Below are 20,787 nucleotides of genomic sequence, written 5' to 3' on the forward strand. Positions count from 1 at the left end.
GTATGCACTGAGCAAAGGTAACTCCAAGTTGCACTCCTATTGGTATTTAGGTCAAAGCAATTATGTTGAATCCAACTGTTGGAAATCACCTGAGAACACATCAACACAACAGAACATGCAGTTGCCTTACAGAGCGCCAATAAACTTATGCAAATGCCTCTACTTACAAGGGAAACACTAAAAATAGCACATAATGGATGGAAGATCAGTATCGTAAGAATGTGGTTGTACTTGCTTGGCATAGACAGACAGCAAAAGCAGATCATGTCTCTTGCAAGCCAGAAATAGAAAGGAGAGAGAATACAATAGAAAAAGAAAAGGAATAGTTAAAGAAAGAGACAGGCACAGGAGTGATACAACTCTGTAAGAGGCACGCAATGATATGGACTTCACATTATCTATTAGATATGGTGATAAAGAGTAAAACTAATTGGACATTTAAAAAAAAAAAAAAGGAACTGCCCCAAACTCTCCAGGTAAAGAATGGGTTTCAATCTTCAGCTTTTCACTCTATGGGAAATTTTGATTTCTTTACCACCAATTCAATGGCCCTAGCAACAATAGCTATGGACTTACAACAATTAATCTGGAGAACCATTCTACTACATTGGCTATAACCAGCGGCGTAATGCATGCCCTGCGGTGAAGGGGTCCCTCCAATCTTCTGGGGGCCCATCTGTAAGATACATAAGATCCCAGAGGCCCCTCGCTGCATTTTGCGTGAAGTTCCCTTTATTTTGCACTACTCCACTGGCTCTAACGTTAGGTAAAAGATACAAACCATAGCTGATTTTCATTATGCACAGAACAAGAATCCTGGATTCGAACTGTACAGCAATTGTAAATTTTCCGATCCACAAGTGATGTACCTTTGACGGCGGACCACCATTCTCAGCAAACGATTATATCAACCTCTTGGCACTTTGGTCAGAGGTGGGCTGACCCTCTGTAGAAGACAGTTTCCAGCAGAACCAAAGTAAGGAGAGGTTATTCGACTTTGCATTTTATTGGATGCTACTCCCTTTGCAAGTTCTTTATCTTTCAAAGATTCCACACCAATACCCAGCAATTTGAATGAAGGGGCTTTGGGAAAATAGAGAAAATGTGCTGCCATTATTTCAGACAAAGCCTAAGCTTGTGAAGAGAAGACATATGGGCTCTTTGCTAATTTCCAACAAAGGCACCTTTCTCCAGAAAGCACCATCTGCTGCTATGCCCCGGCCCAATGTGCAGTTTATCCTTTAGGGGAAGACCTGTTAGTTGACTTGTACCACAACCTGATGCACGACACTATCCACTGCGATATTTACCACGCAACGGATAAGCACTGGCAGGCACGCCATATGTTGGATAAAAGTGTTGGCATATGCAAGACATGTCAGGCTGGGATATAATCCAAGAAGTTGCACCTACACCTTAAGGCGAGCTCTCCAATGCTTGCAGCACCATAACTCTTATCTGCTCCATGGACCACATACAGTGGAGGATGAAGAGGCTGAATGCTCTCCTAACAGTGACAACAGGCCCACTCCCTCCCTTGAAAGACTATGGCTGTTTCATGGACAGCATGGCTCAAACCATAGCCGCTGCCCTCGCCGCACCAGTCAGAGCTTGGACATCTGCTTACATTTGCTTCAGACTCCAGGTCCGGATCCAGCTAATCTCAGCGGTCAGGGTTTTTTCTCCACGCAGGATTTCTAAGTCTGGGGGAAGAGCAGCTGATATAAAAATTCAATGCTTTTTAATGTGTGTCTTCTGCGCCAGTCCTGTTGAACAACTCTTGACGGGTGCCACAGTCCGCTCAGTGATAGAGAATACCTCAGATTCTCACTCCCTGGAGCCTTGCTATTTATGTTCTTACTTATTTATTTATTTGAGTTTTATATAGCGTTGGCAAGAACCTGGAGCATGTCAAAGGTTTAGGGTCATACAGAGTCACACATTGCGTTTTCACTGTTATATTGACAACCAGCACTCATGTGAGTCAGTCTTTGATGTTACGTCTTGGCTTTTTCTGTAACCCCTAAAGGCTTTTATCCATCTTGAAAAGGAAAAATTACAAAAATGACAAAAGAGCCAAACACATTCAAACTTGTGTGACCACTGGAATCTGTGGATATGAGTCTCAGAAGTCAGACCCAGAAAAAAATGTATACGATAGGTTCATAGGTCAGGGTGCTACCAGGTATTGTATCAGCTGCAGGATTCCCTGGAACTTATGTGTGGCCTCCAATGCCAGGCTTGGGCCTCCAAAAGCAATAGTGCATCCACCACTGTGTTGTCTCAAAATGTACATGGTTTTTTCAACAAATGTATAATTGAAGATTCTATCTCTGTTTAAATCTGTAGGCAATGAATCCTATGCCTAACAATTGACGTGTGATACTGCAAGAAATGTGTTGAAGTCACTTTCAAACACTTTTTTCCCCCCACTCCTTCCCCCCACCACCCTCACCCCTCTCTCCCGTTTCTCCCCCCTTGGGCACCTCGTTGCGATTTAATTTTGTAAGATTGCTGCAAATTGATTGTTATAAAGAATTGATAACGTTGCTGAAGTGTGATTAAATAACGCTTCAGCATCACTTGATGGTTTGCATTATAATTTGATTTCCCTTTTTTTGACTTTGTTATATAATTACTTATGCCCTGGGACCACCTTCCTATACTACTAGACACCCAGGTCCCAGTGATCCTTGGGTATACCCTTTGTCCTAACGTGTGTCTGGCAGCAGCAGCAGTATACCTGCAACCAACGTCTGAAGACTGAACTTTGCTTTGTGTATACTGTAACCTGTTGATTCTGTGTGTTGCCTCTCATCAGCCTTTTTTCTTGAATCTATCTGTGGTCATGTGGCAGCTAACCATTTGAGGCGGGCAATACGAGCTTATTGTACCTTTTGTGACTAGCCTAGGTGGTGCAGTTTTCATTTACCCTGCTGCCTTTGCCTTTGTTGATACCAATTTGTGCTTGTTCTCTGCTCCACAGAGCGGAATGGAAGTGATGCTTGCCTTGCACTGGCCAATTGGGAGGCAGTAAGGAAGAGTGATGCGGAAGCCAACAAACAGTAAGCAATGTGAGGGCTCCAAGCCCTTTGTTGTATACAATAGTGTCTCGCATGCAGCCAGGCGCTGTTTAAGGCTCAACCTAAAAATCTGCAAATGGGATAACAGCTGTAAAAGCAATTGCGTTTATTTTGTTCTCTCGCCTTGTACTCACCTGTCAACCCCACTGTACTCTCGTTGGGGGGACTAAATTGTAAGAAGGTAAAACAGCAATTGAAATTAAAAAAGTGTAGGTAGTTCAGAGGCTGTTTAAAATTAATACAACTCTTTGAAGCATGTATGCATGAAAGTTGCCATGTCTTTCTGTGATTTATGCAGCAAACATATTTGAGATAAAAACAGCGGGCAGCTATCATCTCTTGCACCTCAGGGAGAAGCTCCTGCTGAGTTAATGTGGCCTAGTCACTGAGCAGCTGTATGCACATCACGCTCTAGGGCTCAGCGTTAGAGAATGAAGATGTTTTCCTTCATTAATGGTAGCCATGATATCTGCCAGATTATCCTGGGCAAGAGCATCAAATAGTCCAGCAAGCATGTATTTACTCTCTTAGCTGTTGGATTCCGCCAGAATGACATCTGCTTGGCAGAGTGCAAAATAATAATTTCCCAGCTTCCCCCCCCCACCCCCCCGCAAATTGGCTGGCAAAACGTTCTTCCTTGACCAAGAAGGCTGAAGGCTGAGAGCATGACTGCTTTGGTGCAGGCACAAAGACTGTGCTGCAGGCTGCAAACTGATGTGTTGCCATTGAGAAGGCCTGTTTTTTCGGTGAATATGTACTTGTTTTCGGACAACTTTGTTTTTATCAAATTTTGATTCACAAACAAGTCTAAAGAAAAAGAACACGACAGGACCTATGGTAACAGATCGTATCCTACATCAATGTTCATGAGATATAACACAGTGAATTGTATTAAGTAATTCATAGTTCACAACACAGCCGTTGTCGAGCCCTGTTTAATGTCATTCAGGGTCCTTCTGGAAGTAATCTCACCATAGTCCCCCAATTGTTTTGGGCTTCACAAGACAGTCCGTAGCTATATAAATGGCTTGTTTCAAGTGGTAAACAATGGCCCATCCCTCTCAGCCAGATATCCATACATGGGGCTATGTCTTGCTATTTTTCTTTTCACTAGTAGAAACCCTATCTATTCCAAAGAATGTGAGTCCCTAGAAACTACCCAGCCTTCCATAATCACTTGAAGTCTAATTTTGGGCCCAATTCCATTCACCATCTCATCACAGGGGATCAGGGTTTCTGCATATTACTCCAGTAGCGTGGATTATTGGGCATTCCCATACCACATGGACAAAGTTGCTTGTCGCAACTTGACAGATCTACAAGCAGGATGGAGGGGATGGACTGGTTTCTACCTATTTTCCATAACTTCCCGGGTATGTGAAATACTCTGTGAAAAGAAGTTAAACTGAACCAGTCGAAGATTTGTTGAAACTGCCAATGTTTGGGAGGCCTTCTTGGCTTCCTTTCTTTCATCGTGCAGATAACCAGTAGCTTTCCCAATGTGACCAGAGCTGTAGGGGGGGGTGGGGGGAGGTGTGGGGGGGTCTGGATTTATCACTAAAGGTCTATAAATACAAGAGGTGTCCAGGGGTGCCAGAGTAATTTTTGCATACAGAGGGCTGAAGTCTGGGAGAGATGATAAATCTGCACATTAAGATCCCAGCGCATGCTGCAGCTGCAAGCATCTATAAAACTATGACTTGAGGAGGAGTAAATAATCTCGTACTCGTACTTACTTACTTACGTATGACTACTACCCTCCTTGTAGACCATCAACCAGGACTCTCCAGCCATTTCTGCCCTAGGTTTTTCTTTAAATCCGACTTCAGGTGTAACCCATCACTTTGCAGTCAGCCTCAAGGCCTCGGCGCCAGGTGTTTCTTGGCCTTCTTCTTTTCCTTTTCCTTTCATGGTTTCAGGTGAGGACTTGTCTACTGGTGTTTGATGCAGGCTTGCGGAAGGTGTGACTTACCCAGCCCTAGCGTCTTGACATTATGTCTTCAAGAGCAGGGAGATGTAAAGCATACTGCCATAGGTCATTGTTGCTGATGGTGTTTGGCCAGCGTATTTAGAGGATTTTCCTCAGACAGGTGTTAATGAAGGTCTGGACTTTATGGTGGTGGTCAGTGTCGCCCTCCAAGTTTCTGCTCCATAAGAAATACAAATTTTACGTTGGTGTTAAAAAGCCCGATTTTGGTTTGCAGCGTAAGATCCTTGCAGCTCGACATCCTCTTTAGCTGAATGAAGGCAGCCCTTGCTTTGCTGATCCTTTTATCAACCCCAGGCAAAGTGTTCAACAGAGTCATCCTGAACAGAATGAAGGAACAAGTCAACACTCAGTTATAAGAGCTGCAAGCTGGCTTCGAAAAAGATAGATCCTGCACAGACCAGGTTGCAATACTGCGCATCATCATTGAGCAGTCGACAGGATAAAACTTCCACCTCTAAGTCAACCTCATTGAGTATGAGAAGGCATTCAACAGTGGAGACAGGGAGACCCTTGGGGAACTCCTCTACCACCTCAGTGTGGCAGATAAACTGGTAAAAATCATCAAGAACTCTTATGAGGGAATGACCTGCAAGATAGTCCATAGAGGACAACTCACAGGAGCCTTCGAAGTGAAGACAGGAGTCCACCAGGGTTGTTTGCTCTCGTCTTTTCTCTTCCAGCGGCCTATATACTGGATCATGTAGACACTCATAGCAAGGAAAAGAAATGGGATCTAGTGAATACCTTGGACGCAGCTCGACGACCCGCACTTTGCAGACGACCTGGCCCTACTCTCGCATACCCATTTGTAGATACAATAGAAAGTGGCAGCCACATCAGCACAACTTGGCCTCAACATCCACAGGGGAAAAACCAAGATCCTGAAGGCTAACACGGACATTACAACTGCAGTCACTCTTGCAGTCAATGCACTGAAAAAGGTTGAGGCCTTCATCTACCTGGGCAGTGTCATAGACAAGCAGGGCAGCACAGATGAGGTCGTCAAGGAGAGTCGTCTTGTAGCATGTGAAAAAACCCTTATGTAAATCCCCCTCCACACATCCCAAGGTATGGAAATGTCTATAGAGTCTCAGACCCTGAAGCCTTGCAATGAGGCCAAGTGTGGCAGTAGCCATGTACCATAAAAAATGGGTGGTTTCTCATTCAAGTTTCCCATCCCAGCCCAACCACAGGGACAATCTCCTCCAGCAATCCTTTTGGGTAACAAGGGAAGTCCCATAGAAGAAGGAGTAGCTCCCTATATGAAGCACAGAAGGCCTGGACCGGTGTCTAGCTCCAATCGGAACGCCGGGTCATCTCTTTCTCCAAATAGCCTGTCATTGATCAAGACGAGCTGGACAGCCCAGTAGTAGATTTGAAAGTCTGCCATGCCCAACCAGCTATCACAAATGGACTGGACACAGAGAAGGATACTTGGGCTGTCTGTCTTCACATGGGTAGGTGCACATGTATCTGCATAGGGATATGTATTTGTTAACCACTCAAGAGAGGGTTTAAGTATCCCAAATCTGAGCAGCTGCTTTCTGCATGCCTGCGTGAAAAGCCACAGCAGAACCGTGGACATTAGTCTCAGGGTGTGATAGTGTGTCCTACTAGAGGCTCCTCCACACTGCCACGCTAGCAATACCGCTACGGAAATCCTTCTCTATATTGGTTGATATGCAAACCCTTAATGGAGATGAAAGAAAAGAGGCAATAGAGGTGGCAAAATACAGGTGAAGAACAAATAAGCCAATAATAGAATGAGGGGTACAATTATGTTATCATTTATTTGCAGAGCATTCGCACACACCGATGCTTCTTGGCACTTCAGGAGGAAGGCATTATCCTAAACCTTAATTGGGACCAAGTAAAAAAGCTGGTACATACTTAATTATTAAAAAGACAGGTCTTCAATAATAATATGAGTAGAATGACAGGAGTCATTTTCATACATCCTTTGTTTTTATGCGGCAAACTTCTGTAGCATCCAAAACGCAGTAAAACGAATATAGATTGGCACCAAACAAAGATGTGAGTAAAGGATAAACACAAAAGGTACATTCAGGACATGAGTACTCAAGCCACAGGCAGGGCAGTCAAATATAAATAGCGTGGTTCATCTTTGGATCATAGGCTAATAGGAACGGCATTTGGTGAAGCTGATCTTAAAAGCTGTCCAGCTCGTTTGATAGCGATGGGGTGCCTGCATGATGTGCTCCTGCCTTCACGCAATTATTTTATGTTGTTTGTGTCAGAGAGGTTCAAGTCCCATAGTTTTCAGCCAGGACATTTCATTTGTCTAGAGTGTTTGGAACTGGTCCAACAAAAGTGCACAGTGGTTGGCACACATATAGGCACAGATATGGAGTGGAAGGTGGGGTCTGGAAGGTGACCTTGCAGTAGAAGATGGCAGTACTGCCACAATAGGACAACAGTTTAGAGAGAGAGGCAGGAACAAGGAGTAAATAATTAGGCACAAAATCCTCTAACCACTACAAAGTACTGGAAATACTACCTAGTAACTCATTCATACCATTAACAATACAATCAAAAATATTCAAGTTGACAAATATAGTCAGAAAAATAATTGTAACCACTTAAACTCTTACATTTTCCACTAGGTTGTTCTCCCTGATGATTCAAAATTAGACAGTCACTGACTCCACCAGGCCTTGATACGAAGAATGGTAAATATGCATGTCAACATCTTCAATTAGTCAAGAATGTATGTAGGAGCCAAACTGCTGGAGGGAATGCTGAAACCTCAGTATGGTGCAGCAGATGTGTGCCAGCTATTTAGGGTGTGGCCTCCCTGTGGATCACATTCAGGATTCTTGCCAACTTCCCTTCCCAAAGCAACCCAGTACAATGTGTTTTTTAAACACACTGGCATACTTATCTTGTTGGGTTGTGAAAATAAATTCTAATTTTCTCTGTAGGAGTGCACCAGATGCAACACATTCTCAGCCCAGTCACAACATTGCTTTTACTCTCTATGCAAATTTCACGTCATCTGGTTTCATGGGAACTAAACTAGATGCAGAGACTCCAACTAGTAGGCTCAATATCTGAAACATGAGTGCTGACATTCTTGTCCTTCAGGATCTGAGCTCAGTATCTCAAGGCATCTTTGGAGCTTTCTCTTGAGTCTTTAAAATTAAATGGAGTTTAAACGAGTAACAGGCTCAACCCATGTGAAGGGACGCCGTCTAAGTGTTAAATTTGCAAGGCATGAAAAAATGAATCTTAAACTATTGTGCTAACTTTGTTGACCAGATCACCATCAAGTTGGAATTGGGACTGACATTCTTTTTTTAATACCAAGACAATGGCAAATGGCGTTCATTTAAGGGCGAGTATTACCCTTCGAGGCCCTTTGCAAACATTTTATAGCATAACAAAAACCACGCTGCTGATGATTCAGATCAGTGGATTTTTCTGGAGCTCTACAAAACAATCTCCATGATTCAACATCATTTACTCATTCAAACAAACTACCCATGGTTTGTGCCTGCAATCAAAGAGGCTAAATTCATACAGACATGACTCAATTGCAGGCGTGTTTAAAAACATACATGCTGCGTCTGATCAGTCATGGTTAACAATCCATAGACTGGAAATTAACCAGAGCAGAACAGGTGATTTGATCCTTCTCTATTAGTCTACCACATTTCATAATCTGGACTATAAAATACCACTCAAATGCCCAGTAATCTCAGGATTCCCTGCACTAAGGGGCTGCAGACTTGCACTAATAACCCACACATCTGTAGCTTCACTTTCCCACTAGAAGGTTGAGTCCCTTATGGTTCAGCGCTCTCTCCCCCCTAATCCTCAATGCATATATTTAAGAAAGCATGGGTATGTCACCTTTTTAATTTTAATGAAACAATAGGATTCCTGATACATAAATAATGTTGTTATTTTCAGTGGTTGCGAAGCCAAACTCTTAAAACAGATAAACATCCCATGAGGCTGGACACAGGAGCAGTATGTACCCCATACTCTATAAATGAACAACGGTGTGCGGACTCTGGCCAGTGTTTATTATACCGTTGGACATTTCGCCACTTGCACTGCAGCGCTTAAACAGTGCTGCAGTTGTAGGTGGTAAAATGCTTGTGGGCAAACTGGGGAGGACAGCCACGGCATGGGGGTTGGGGGAAGAACCCCCTGTAAAATAAAAAAAAGAACAGCACTCTGTGGGAAAAACGCCAGCGTCCACAGTGTGTCGGTGTTTTTCCTGCAGTGAAATGTCCGCAAATCATGACCAACAATCGTCTGAAAATCAGCCATTAAAGGAATCAAGTTCTGGTGGTGGTTCCCCAATCAGACCTCTGGCAACCAGAATTGAAGCGGAATCATTTAAGTCCATGCCTGGTGCGCGCCACCTCAGACTGGAATTTAGGGGTTCTCTTTCTTCAGAAGTTTCTTGGAGCCCGCAGTGGTGACAGTTAGGGAATCATTTTTTTCTTATGACCTCTGCACATTTGTAACTTCCCTTGAAAGGATCACTACTTCGATTGTCTTGGGTTTTTTCATACATTTACTTTTCTAATGACACATATTTGTGTCTTGCTCTGTATTGAGGTCGCAGAACGCTGCTGCTACTGGTGGCAGGGCTGGAACGCAAGGGCCAGTCTCAATGACAATTTGCTTGCTTCACTCGCTGCCCGCCTCCCAGGATACCGAGTTTAAGATACTTAGTATCATTGAGCAAACTATCTGTAAGAGGGACAGGCATTCATACAAGAAAAATTGGCACATAGAAGCTAAGCTCAACAGTTCTAGGACCTTCTATCGCATTTCTGCTAAAAAGTTCCTTATTGAAATGAGCCTGTGCAGGAGGCAGGCGTCTTGCACGCTGAATCCCTCGGCGTGGATCTCTTTGCCTCTCTCACTTTGTGCAACTAAAGACAGAGTACCATTTACAGAAAAAACCAGAAAGCATACTGCTTCCTCCAAACAAATTCCGAAAGTAAAGATTCTGGAAGACATGGGTAAAGTGGCGCTATGGGGTTAGTTGACCTGTTCTTACGCAACAGTGCCACAGGGCTGAGAGCAGTACACAATAACACACACAACACAAATAGATCTGCTGAACCTCCGCTTCTTGCAGAACCCCGCATCAGAAGGCTGTGCAGAATATTTCTTCTTGGTTTACACTTAATGCCTCTGGAGATCCTGTCTATCAAATGCCTAAGGTAACCCAGAACTTATTTCTGACCAAGAATACAATTCCAAGCACCCACCTTCTTAGAAACAGATGGTTTCACTCTGCTGAAAGATTCTTCGAAGTGTTGTCGACCAATCCTAATTCCTCCAGTGGCACCTGATTAAAAGAAAAAAACAAAGTACTGTTGTTTAACGAAAGTTAGCCAAGTTATTGATTTTACGTAGGGAAACAACTTAGTTATCAACAAAGGTACAAGGGGGGCTTTTTGCGCTGACATTAAAGAAAACGTTTGAACTATGTGGCAATTGATCAGCATGTGCATTTCCTGTAATACATAACTGTACCCATTCCAGAGGTATTGAAATGCCTACGTATCTTGTTACGAAAACTTTCTACGTTGGTCAACAGTGTGCCTCAGTGCTTAATTTGTAAAATATTAAGTGCCAGGGCTCTGACCAGGAGGCCACTGCAGCTTGTGCCACCCATCGCCCCTGTCATCGCTGCCAAAACAACCACTAACCATCTCTCTCGCATGTAAATGCGACAGTTCAGATTATTCCAGGTCCCCAAAGCTAAAGGAATGGCTGGGGAGGCAGGTATTAGCAATTTTAATGTATATTGTATGCATAAACATCCATTGTTCTGCTCATCTCTAAATTAGATGAGCAGCGCCACCATGTGGTAGACTGTCAACACCATACTTAGAACAGTTAGGTGCCGGTGCCGAACTCCGGAAACCAATCAAGTGCCGGTGCTGAGCACCGGAAAGCACCTGCTCAAATTAAGCATTGGTGTGCCTGGAATCTTGTTCTACGTTCAATAAATTAGACTTTAAAAAACCAACACAAGCATTTCCGAAAATTCTACAGGATTTAGAGGCATTTGTTGTGAACTTTAGACCCCTTTGTGAAATGTTGAAATCTTGCTGTATTAAACTACAGTAAGTAATAGCTACATTGAGTAACTGTGCACAAATAGATCTACATATAAAATGTGGTGAAAAGAACACACCATAAACAAGGCAGAAAAAAATCAACAGAAGTTGTAAAAGTTCATTCTGTTGCTCAGCTCAGTTAACATATTTCATGGCAAGATCAGACACTCAAACATTTGTTTATAAGTAGATGAAATTACCTGTGCGCCAGGCAACCACAGCATAATGACAAGGTATAAACCTGCAGACACGTAATGAATGCTGGAACTGGCAGTGAATATTGGGCATCATCCATTTACAGTGATAAAGTTAATGCCTGGCTAAAGTTAGAAAACAGACTGTAGAGACTTCTGGATGCATCTCATAATAACCATGGTCTGCATTACCACAGGAAGCAACCCATGCATTTGTTAACTAGTGCACTACAAGATGACTGGACTATTATGTTTCCAAAGTTAAATATACACCAAATGTGGCAACAAAATGATCATAAATACTGTTAATGGAACCACAACTCCGGCGCAATCATATGCCTGGAAGTATACACCTGAAAAGATCACATGCCCAACAGAGATGTGCATTATGCAGGGTTCAATGCTCGTTTGTAAGTGTCCTGCAGCATAATATTGGAAAGTTTGAGACACATGGCTCCCAGAGACAAATGGGCTTAAGACAAAACAACCTCACGCCCCAGTGCTTGGTGAATGCAGCCAGGTTGCTTCAACTCCGCGTTAGACTAAGGGTAGCCCTGATGTGTCACCACAAGAGTTCTGCAGGTAGACACACAGAGAAGGCTTAGCAGAACACAAGGAAAAGTGGTTTTAGTCCACCAGATCTCTGATGATCCATTTATTTATGTGCATATATTGTGTGGTCGCGACTCGGTTAGCAGAGCACGTCACATAGCGGTGCACATTGGAGTGTTTCACAGAGGGGACCGAGTTTTACAGATCATTCGTTATGCATACACATGGTGTAGAAGCATATACGAACATGTGAAGATAGAGACATCATACAAGTGGTGAGGCTGGACAAGTGGACGTCATCATAAATAGGTTAGTGGTTCAGGAGTTGCAGCTCTTGAGGTGCATTGCATTGTGGAACTGTTCTCCAACTGTGTAAAGTTGAGTGTGAAAAGCCTGTGCTCTTAAGTCTTTGGACTTCTCACTAGAATCACTCATGGTTTATTGAGGTGTAAGTTGAAAGTTGAAGTCATTACATCAGCACACCCCTCTTCCCCAAATATATTATCTGACTACACGACAAAATGACATTACAGGACTTCATATTTACCCTCGACTTAATGGCCAATACTTTAGTAATAATATTTATGTTGAATCTTAATATTTTCTGAAAGAGGAAAAATAAGTGTGAATTACAATGTATATATATTTCGGTATAACTATTGTTTGAGAGTCTCTTTGTATGACTGCGCACTATATACATCTAGAATCTTAAGTAATGTAACTTTGTGTTAGGCACAAAGACTCGATGAATTCATTGGTCTCTTTATTGCACTAATAAGCTCAGATCACTATGACCCTCCAATGATAAACAGAGGATGAGAGGTCGGGGTCTGAAGACATCATCTTATTCCGGATTACTTTGGCATCAACACATGTTGCAGCTGTTCGTGCAAAGCTTGACTGCTTTCTTCTGGATCAAGTGGAGTTGAAGGTGCCTGTAACCAGAGCAGCCTTACTTGTGGCCACGTGTAGAAATGTGTTACTCACCTGTTGTATTGGCGTCTATATTTTTTAATCTCCTCTATTTATATGAAGCAAATGACACAGAAGAGACAGCACAGGAATATTTGTCAAAGAATAAGTCTCTTACCTTGTGTAATTGTCTTTCTGGTAAATACTTTACCTCCAAAATCCTCATCTCATGAATCTTATGAATCTCGCCAGGCTGGATCTAGAAAATTGAAACCGCTCTCCTGTGCCATGGCGCCGCAGCTCCACTTCGGTGTCTCCTGAGATGTGATGTCATGCAGGCAGCTGTATATGGCGTCACCTCAGCATTTTGATGTAATTTCCCTCTTTTTTTCCATGCCCGAGTGGCGGAAATGAGACTGAAATATCAGGCGGCAACGCAGTGTAGAAAACTCTACTTTACTAAACATGCCAGACTAATCGTCAGAACATGGAAGTGGGTCGGTGGCAAGGAAGACGGAGTATCCGCCGGAAAGACAGTTACCAGCGGTAAGAAGCTTATTGTTGAGATGGATACTTCTTCCGGGTCTGAGGAGATAAGTCAATCAGAAAACCTTGCAACACTGATGGAAACGATCGGTCCCAGCCACCCAGTGCAGGCACCGTAATGTCTAGCAGTGGTGTGAGCCGAATCCACATTACAGTGTGACCTATGCTGCGGCCAGGTACACTCCTGGATAGTACCAAAGAAAGTGGGGCGACATACCCAAGAACACTATATTTATTATTGTTTGGGGGAAACGATTTAGCAAGGATACAACCTACTTCTAGAACCCCTGCCTTCCTTTTGGCTAATGTAACTGCCAGACTCCATTCAAGAGGCTACAGGGCAAGCAGGAGCTACTGGGCCACAACTGTGGAGTCTGTAACGATTTACCGCAGCTGTCCTGGGGCCGGCTTTACAACAGCTCTGCAAATTAGGTCGAGAACAACCCAGTCCGCACTTGATTCTCAGTAGAAGCGAGGGGGTGAGGGGTAGTCGCAAGCTTCTGAGGAAGGTTAGTGTGGGGGTACTCAGGCATCAGCACCATCCCCGCAGCGCAATAATATCAATGTCCAGCCCCGTGCTACTTTTGGTACAAAAGACAAGTACTTTATTGCACAGAAAACATAGAATTCAATTCTATGTGCTTCAGGGGCCACTGCCTACTAGCCCAGTCACCCCTTACCTCTGTCCTTGGTTGGTCCCCTCCTTTCTGTGCCCTTCCCTCCCTTCCCTCAGCGTCAAAGTTTGAGGTATTGCCTATGGGTGCAGCTAGTGCTTCCCCCTTGGTTTTGTCTTCTCACTCAATCTCTCGAGCCTAGGCCTGCTCAGTCCTCACCCAATTTCTAGGTGCAGCAATAGGCAGTGGTTGGCCCTCCCACGACAAGCCACTGGTAGAAGGTAGCTTCCAGGAGGTACACAGACATTTTTAGAGAATGGAGCTGCAGCCAGCTGCGCAGCGTGTTGCTTGGAGGGTCATGGCAGTAGCAGAGGTTTCTGTTGGTGGACCTCTTCCAGGCAGCTGGTGGTAGTTTCTCTGCACACAGCGTGTCTCGCGCGGTGAGTACTTGACTCAAGGAGAGATTCATTCATGCACAATGGTGAGTACTTGATGCTTCCTCTTAAATGTGATGGCCACACGCCCACAGGTGCTGTTCTTCCGCATGGTGGTCACCAGGTGCTAACCTCCGAAATTAGTCTCTCAAAGCAACGACATCAATTCTTCATGAGGCACCTCGGGGGTAACTCTGTAATGACTTGGTCTTCAGGACTGGCCCCGACAAAATAGAACACTTGGGCAGTGCTGCAGGCATGCAGTCCACTAGTGGGGCACACAGGCAACCAGCAGAAGCTTATCCTGGTTTTGGTCAGCCCTACCACTCGCGGACACAGTCCCAGGTGCCTTGAAAGCTGTGACGAGGATAAATGATGAAGATCGTACTGCCCGAACTGGCAATACCACAATTCGTACGCCAAGCCATATCACTGCAGTCCCTTCCATAAACAGTTCATTCTGCAGGGTTGGCGCTTCCTTCCCTCACTTACAGGCAGGATGTCTTGGCACCCAGGACAGGCCAGAAATTCCTTTCAGTTGAGACTCATGGCGATGTTCTCTTGCCTCTGGGAAGCTGACAGTCGGGGACTACTACGCAGTTAAGGGTTGGTTTTGCATAGAGAATTCTGTGGATTACCACCTACTTGGTAGAAGAGACCACAAAAATACATTATTATGGATCTTGAGCTCTCATCTTTACACCCATTTCGCAGATGGAGGATGTGTATCACAGGTCTGATTCATTGTAACTGTTTGAGGTCGGTTGTTCTCTAATGTGTGCAATTCATGCCACCTTCTAGGACTGGCCTATGTCTGCAAGGATGCTCTGCCCAGCAGGCTAGTCTCCAGGTGGAGTGCCTGCCACAGAAGTATAGAGGTGTGAGCAGGCTGAACCCAGCTATTTACAAAACTATCTCACAGAGATCAGAAAGAGAGACAGAATATCTTCCCTTTCAAAGGACTCCTTTTGCTACTAACTAATATTGCACACCTTACCCTGCACTCCCTTGCCCTCTACATGCAGCTGCAGTCAGTCATTTACAACCCAATATGTCAGGAAGGACCCTGCCACTTCTAAAGAAAGTTTGTCTCCTCTTTACTCACTAGACTGTCTGGTGCTCCTCCCTCCCCTCTAGGAGGTGCCATCAATACAATATCTGGAGAAAGAAACTAAGCCATTGTCTTATACTCTAGTGCAGGCTGCAGGCTTCCAGAATGGAACCCGCAGGCCTATATTACTTGTGCACGGCACACTATCAATCCTAGCACACACACACATACAACACACAAGATGTTGCCACTCAGAATTCTGTATTCATCGTGAGCAACTGAACTTTTAGGTGAATGGGCCCGTAAGTGTGCATTCAAGTCACACAGATTTAAAAAGCCTATCACTATAATTCACCAACCATGGTATGCTGCCTCCATCGTGCTCTACATATGAAACGAGCGACAGGGTCGGCAGCCCTCTGGCACTGTGAGGCGGAGTCCCTCCCAGTTCAGAACAAGGTCCAGAACCGATCATCGTCAGAAAGTGTGCCTAGTTCAAAATGAGCACACAAGATTAGTGTGCGGCATAAAAAAAATCAGAAATCAGGGTCATAGGATTCTGCAGTTTGGGCATTCAGGGTAGGAGACACCACTGTACATCATGCAGTGGCCTTTCCTGTCCCAACAGTATTGAATGAAGGTCGGAAGCCAGGACATTGCCAAGATCCAACAATACAAAAATCTAAACCCACAAAAAAGCGGGCGGGCGATGCTGCTCTCTCTTCGTCAAAGAGAAGATGAATGATGAAAAGCAATGGCAAGAGATGAAACCTATGCAACGAGTGTAATGAACACCAAAATGTCAAACTGAAAGAAACAAAGGGCAGACTAATAACTTTGAAATGCATCAAACTGATACGAGGACCAGAAAATACCTAGTCATGAAGGAAGGCAGTTGAGAAGGGAAAGAAGTGTGCTGGCGTCTCAGTGGGATACCATGGTGTCAAAGTTATGGGGAACCCCGGGAAGATATCAAGGATGACACCCAATGGTCACCCTCCCTTGGTATGAGTGTTGAGTAGCACTGACTTCCAAAGAGATAAAGCCCCCTTTCATAATCCTGCTGTCACTGGGCCCTGCTAGGGCTGGGCCCCTTGGTTACACTAGGCACGGCAGCAGGTCTCACGCGACTCCCTTACCCCTCCTTCGATTAAGTTGTTCTCCTTTTGTAGTACCCTATGTCCACAGGTTTGTCTTATGTTGCGCCAGGTCTGAAACGTATACAAGCTGTCCAGTGGTCAGATTCTTAGACACCGTTACGCCATCTATACAGGCACTGTCCGGAGGCTCCTCTTAGTACCGGTTGAACAACTCATCTGTCCCCTTTCTCATACAGATTAATACTGGATAATGTAAAATGTACAAGCAACTATCCATGGCATATATGCATTGTTCTGGTTGTATGCTTAAAATGTAAAAAATGTTAATAAAAATATTTAAACAAAAAAAAGAAGGGAAATGAGTGTGGGTTCAAATCATGAACACATCAGAAATAAAGACCAACCAGGCATGAGGTCTGAGAAAGTGTGAAAGAAACACGCAAGTCAGAATACAGAGGAAACATAATGCTCAACCAGGTTAACAAGAAAAAAAACGAGAAATAAAACGAGAAACAAAACGAGCATAACCCTTGAAACTTACCATAACTGGTAGCCTTTCAGAAAGCAGAAGCGCCTCCCTTTCGGTGCACCAAACAAAATGCTCTCGCTACTGTAGCATTCAGTATCGACAAAAGCACAGCGCCAAGGCAATATAACAGCCATCACGTTAGCTCAAGTTGTCTCAATGTTATAAAAAGTCTATTGCCAATTGCAAATGAGTTATAATAAAGTTTGAGGTCACAATGATCATTTTAGAATCACTGGAATGCTCGGTCTCAAAAAGCACATGACCCCCCACATGTGGCAGCACATAATCGAGACGCCATTTTTAGTAATCTTGACTCCCTTACTGGAAGTCAGCTGATGAGGATTCCTTGGACGGACCACACTCGTAGCCCTTTTGACATCACTGTTCACATGTGCACTACCACCAACCCGAGTCAGAAATCTGAGATTAAATCTTGTACCTGGTCTAAAATTACTCCTTGCAATTTCAGCAGGGCCTGGAACGCTCACCACCCATCATCCCAGAACACATCACTACCACAGCAAATAACTTTAATGATAGGTTAACATCCGCCATTGATCTTATTGCACTGATATGTAACATCAAACTTAACCTTGATTGCAGTGCCTGGAGTCCTCATGAAAGAGAAGAAAAAGAGTATGGTCTAGAAAGATTCTAGAGGAAAGATTACAAACAATGAGTACAAAATAGAATATCTTAATGATATAGCCAGATATAACCAGAATATAAAGAAGGGCATGGCAGACTATTACTCCTTAGCCATTCCTTCAGCCAAAAACTCTTTTATTCAATATATTAAAGATCATAAAAACCTTTCATAACCCAGAGGATTAGCTGCCTCGCTACACTTGGAATTTGCAAAAATGCTACTGATTAGCTTCAATAATTTCTTTCTAACACATTAGAATCTGTTGCCATTGCCCCGCTCAAGTCGAAGAACTTTCAACTGTGGAGCGCATCAAGAGTCTTTTTCCGAGCCCTACATTATTCAATATCTATATGACACCATTGGCTACAATGATACAATTCTTTGGCTTCAATATTTAATTGTTTGGAGAGAACACTAATAATTGTATTCATCTCCCAAAATCTTGATGACACCAAAGCCAACCTTGTTAGTTGTATGAACATGACGACACAATGGATGAGTGCAAACTGCCTCCAACTGAACAGTGACAAAACTGAGATTTTACTCTTCGGCAATCATTCCTGTCCTTGGTTCCTGAAATGGTGGCCAAAGAAACTGGAATCACGCCCCTGCCCTCCCCAAACTAACAACGCCAAAAATGTTGAAGTCATCATCAATACACAGATAACCTCCACTAAACAAATTAATAGTACTACCAGTACTTCTTTGCACTCTCAAAGCACTGAGTAAACTCTTACCGCTTATTCCTGGGTCTTCTCGCCATACAGTAGTTCAGGCTCCTATAGTTTTGAGAATAGACCATAAAAACGTGGTGTATTAGGTCCCCCACGTGTTCGTAATCGACTTCAAGCCACACAGAATGCTGCAGCTAGACTTATTCTTGACATTCCAAAAACAGCGGCCAATAAAGGTCACTTAGACCCTATGCATTGGCTTCCAGTGAGGAAAATAATTCAGTTTAAAGCCCTGAATATCACTCATAAAACTTAACAGGCCACAACCCCTTACCTGCATAAAAAAACCTGGTGAAATACACACCAGCAATAAAAATATTAATTCCACCAACCAATGCATTCTTCGGTTATAAACAAAGCTCCCGATCTAGAATGGAAGGAAGAACCTTCTCTTATCTTCTTCCCAGATGGCGGCATTCTATGCCTCTAAGCATGAGAGACATGAACAATCATGTTTTTTAGGTTGTTTCAACTGAAGCTCTAATTTCCCCTTTTCTTTGGCTGATTCTACCCGCTGCAGGTTGCAACCTGTAGCCGCGCTCTACAAATTAAAATAAATCAATAAAACGTCGGGGTGGACTCTTGGCCGAGCAGGTGGTAACAACTTTCAGTAATTTGGAAAACGGGGTAACGAGTCACATCCTCATAATCAGACACTGAGGTTTCCTCTTTGGTAGAGAATTCAAAACCACATACCAAACCTCCTTCAAAAGAAGATGTCACTATCTTTGCAAGACAATACAATATAAGATTTTCTTGCTTCTGGCTAACTAGCCAGATGAAACATGGCCAACAAAAACTTGCATTCGGCCTCAGCAACTGTAGTGAACTTCCTGATCCCAACGCACTACCAGAGGCCATGGCAAACAGTGTTGAAATCTTCTGATTTTCTAGACAAAATTTCCCTCAGGTCTTGCAACCTTTTTCATGAAGACAGATGCTGAGGTTATGCCCATGGTGCTGGACTATTTACGAGAATCACTACTGAGACGACGTTCAAAAGGTAACCAATGAGTTAACCATACCTTGAAAACAAACCAGAGTTTGGAGCAACATTTTCATAAGCCACGATCCACTGTAGCTTGCAGTAAAAAGCCCAGTCCAAAAATCACAACACCAAGGTCTTGCCCTTTCATTTGATCCATACTGAAGACCATCTGAGCCTATGCTTTGTGAGCGATCCGATTAAGGAGGAGCAGATTTGTGGAACTTAAGAGCACTGGACAACATCATGGGAAGGTCTCATGGCGGCACACGGATTACAGATTTCCGCAAAGAGAAGAAAAACTATTTACATTAAACCAAATGCACATTTCTGAAAGCATATGTATGCATAGTATGTGAATCTAGAATGATTGGAGTTGCAAATATATGACCATTCACAAACCTCCTACATGCCTGCCCCTGAACAAAAACACCCAGCAACTATCTTTGGTTCAGAAGGACTCTAAGGGCCTGGCTGTTTCCTCGAGTACACTACGAGCAAGTCTGAGTGCACAAAAACAACCGGTTTACACACCCAAGCTGTGAGTACAAAGACATATTTAATTGGAAAAAACTGAGCAGCTTCTTACCTGACCTCCCACAAAAGCGTTTTGAACACCACGAGGTAAATTAGCGCAATACAAATACCAATGCAATACAATGCAATCACTCAATACGGTATTTATAAAGTGCGGCAAATCACCCGTGATGGTATCAAGGCACTGGAGTTGCTAGCTGCTTCATGCTGATCTATTCATTCAAACAGCCAGGTCTTCAGTTCTTTCTTTAATTGCCAAAGCGATGAGGCGGTCCTGAGGTACAGGGGGGAAAGTCATTCCAAGCTGGCTGCCAGGTGGGAGAAGGTGCGTCCTCCACTGTTGACTCGGCGGGTCCGAGGTGGCGCCTACACAGAAGATGTAGGCAGAGCATAGGGGTCTGGTCGGTTGGTGGAAGGTTACGCATTTGTTGATATATGCTGGTCCTTCGTTTTGCAGGGCTTTGCATGCGTGGGGATTTGTATTGTCTGTAGTCTCCTGAGGAGGTGTGATGTGATTCCTACGCAGTGTGTTCCCATAGTCCATCTTGGTGGTGATGAGGTCCTGGGTGACAGTCCTTCTGGTGTTGACTGGGAGTCACCTAAAGATCTTGCAGAGGCTGCGTAGGGTGTGGAAGCAGGCGGATGAGACTGTGTTTACCTAATGGTCCTTCTGGTGTTGACTGGGAGCCACCTGAAGATCTTGCGGAGGCTGCGTAGGGTGTGGAAGCAGGTGGGTGAGACTGTGTTTACCTGTTTCTTCATAA

General features: G+C 43.9%; 1 protein-coding gene across 1 annotated transcript in view; it reads right to left on the bottom strand.

Annotated features, from left to right (window-relative positions):
* Positions 1-20,787, bottom strand: part of NVL (nuclear VCP like) — a 444,777-nt gene that overhangs the window by 17,334 nt on the left and 406,656 nt on the right. The window contains exon 22 of the mRNA XM_085612998.1: positions 10,329-10,408. Within this exon, the coding sequence (XP_085469124.1) occupies positions 10,329-10,408 (80 nt within the window). The remainder of the gene's footprint in view (positions 1-10,328; positions 10,409-20,787) is intronic.

Source organism: Triturus cristatus, chromosome 6 (genome assembly GCF_964204655.1).
Source record: "Triturus cristatus chromosome 6, aTriCri1.1, whole genome shotgun sequence".
Taxonomy (NCBI): Eukaryota; Metazoa; Chordata; class Amphibia; order Caudata; family Salamandridae; genus Triturus; species Triturus cristatus.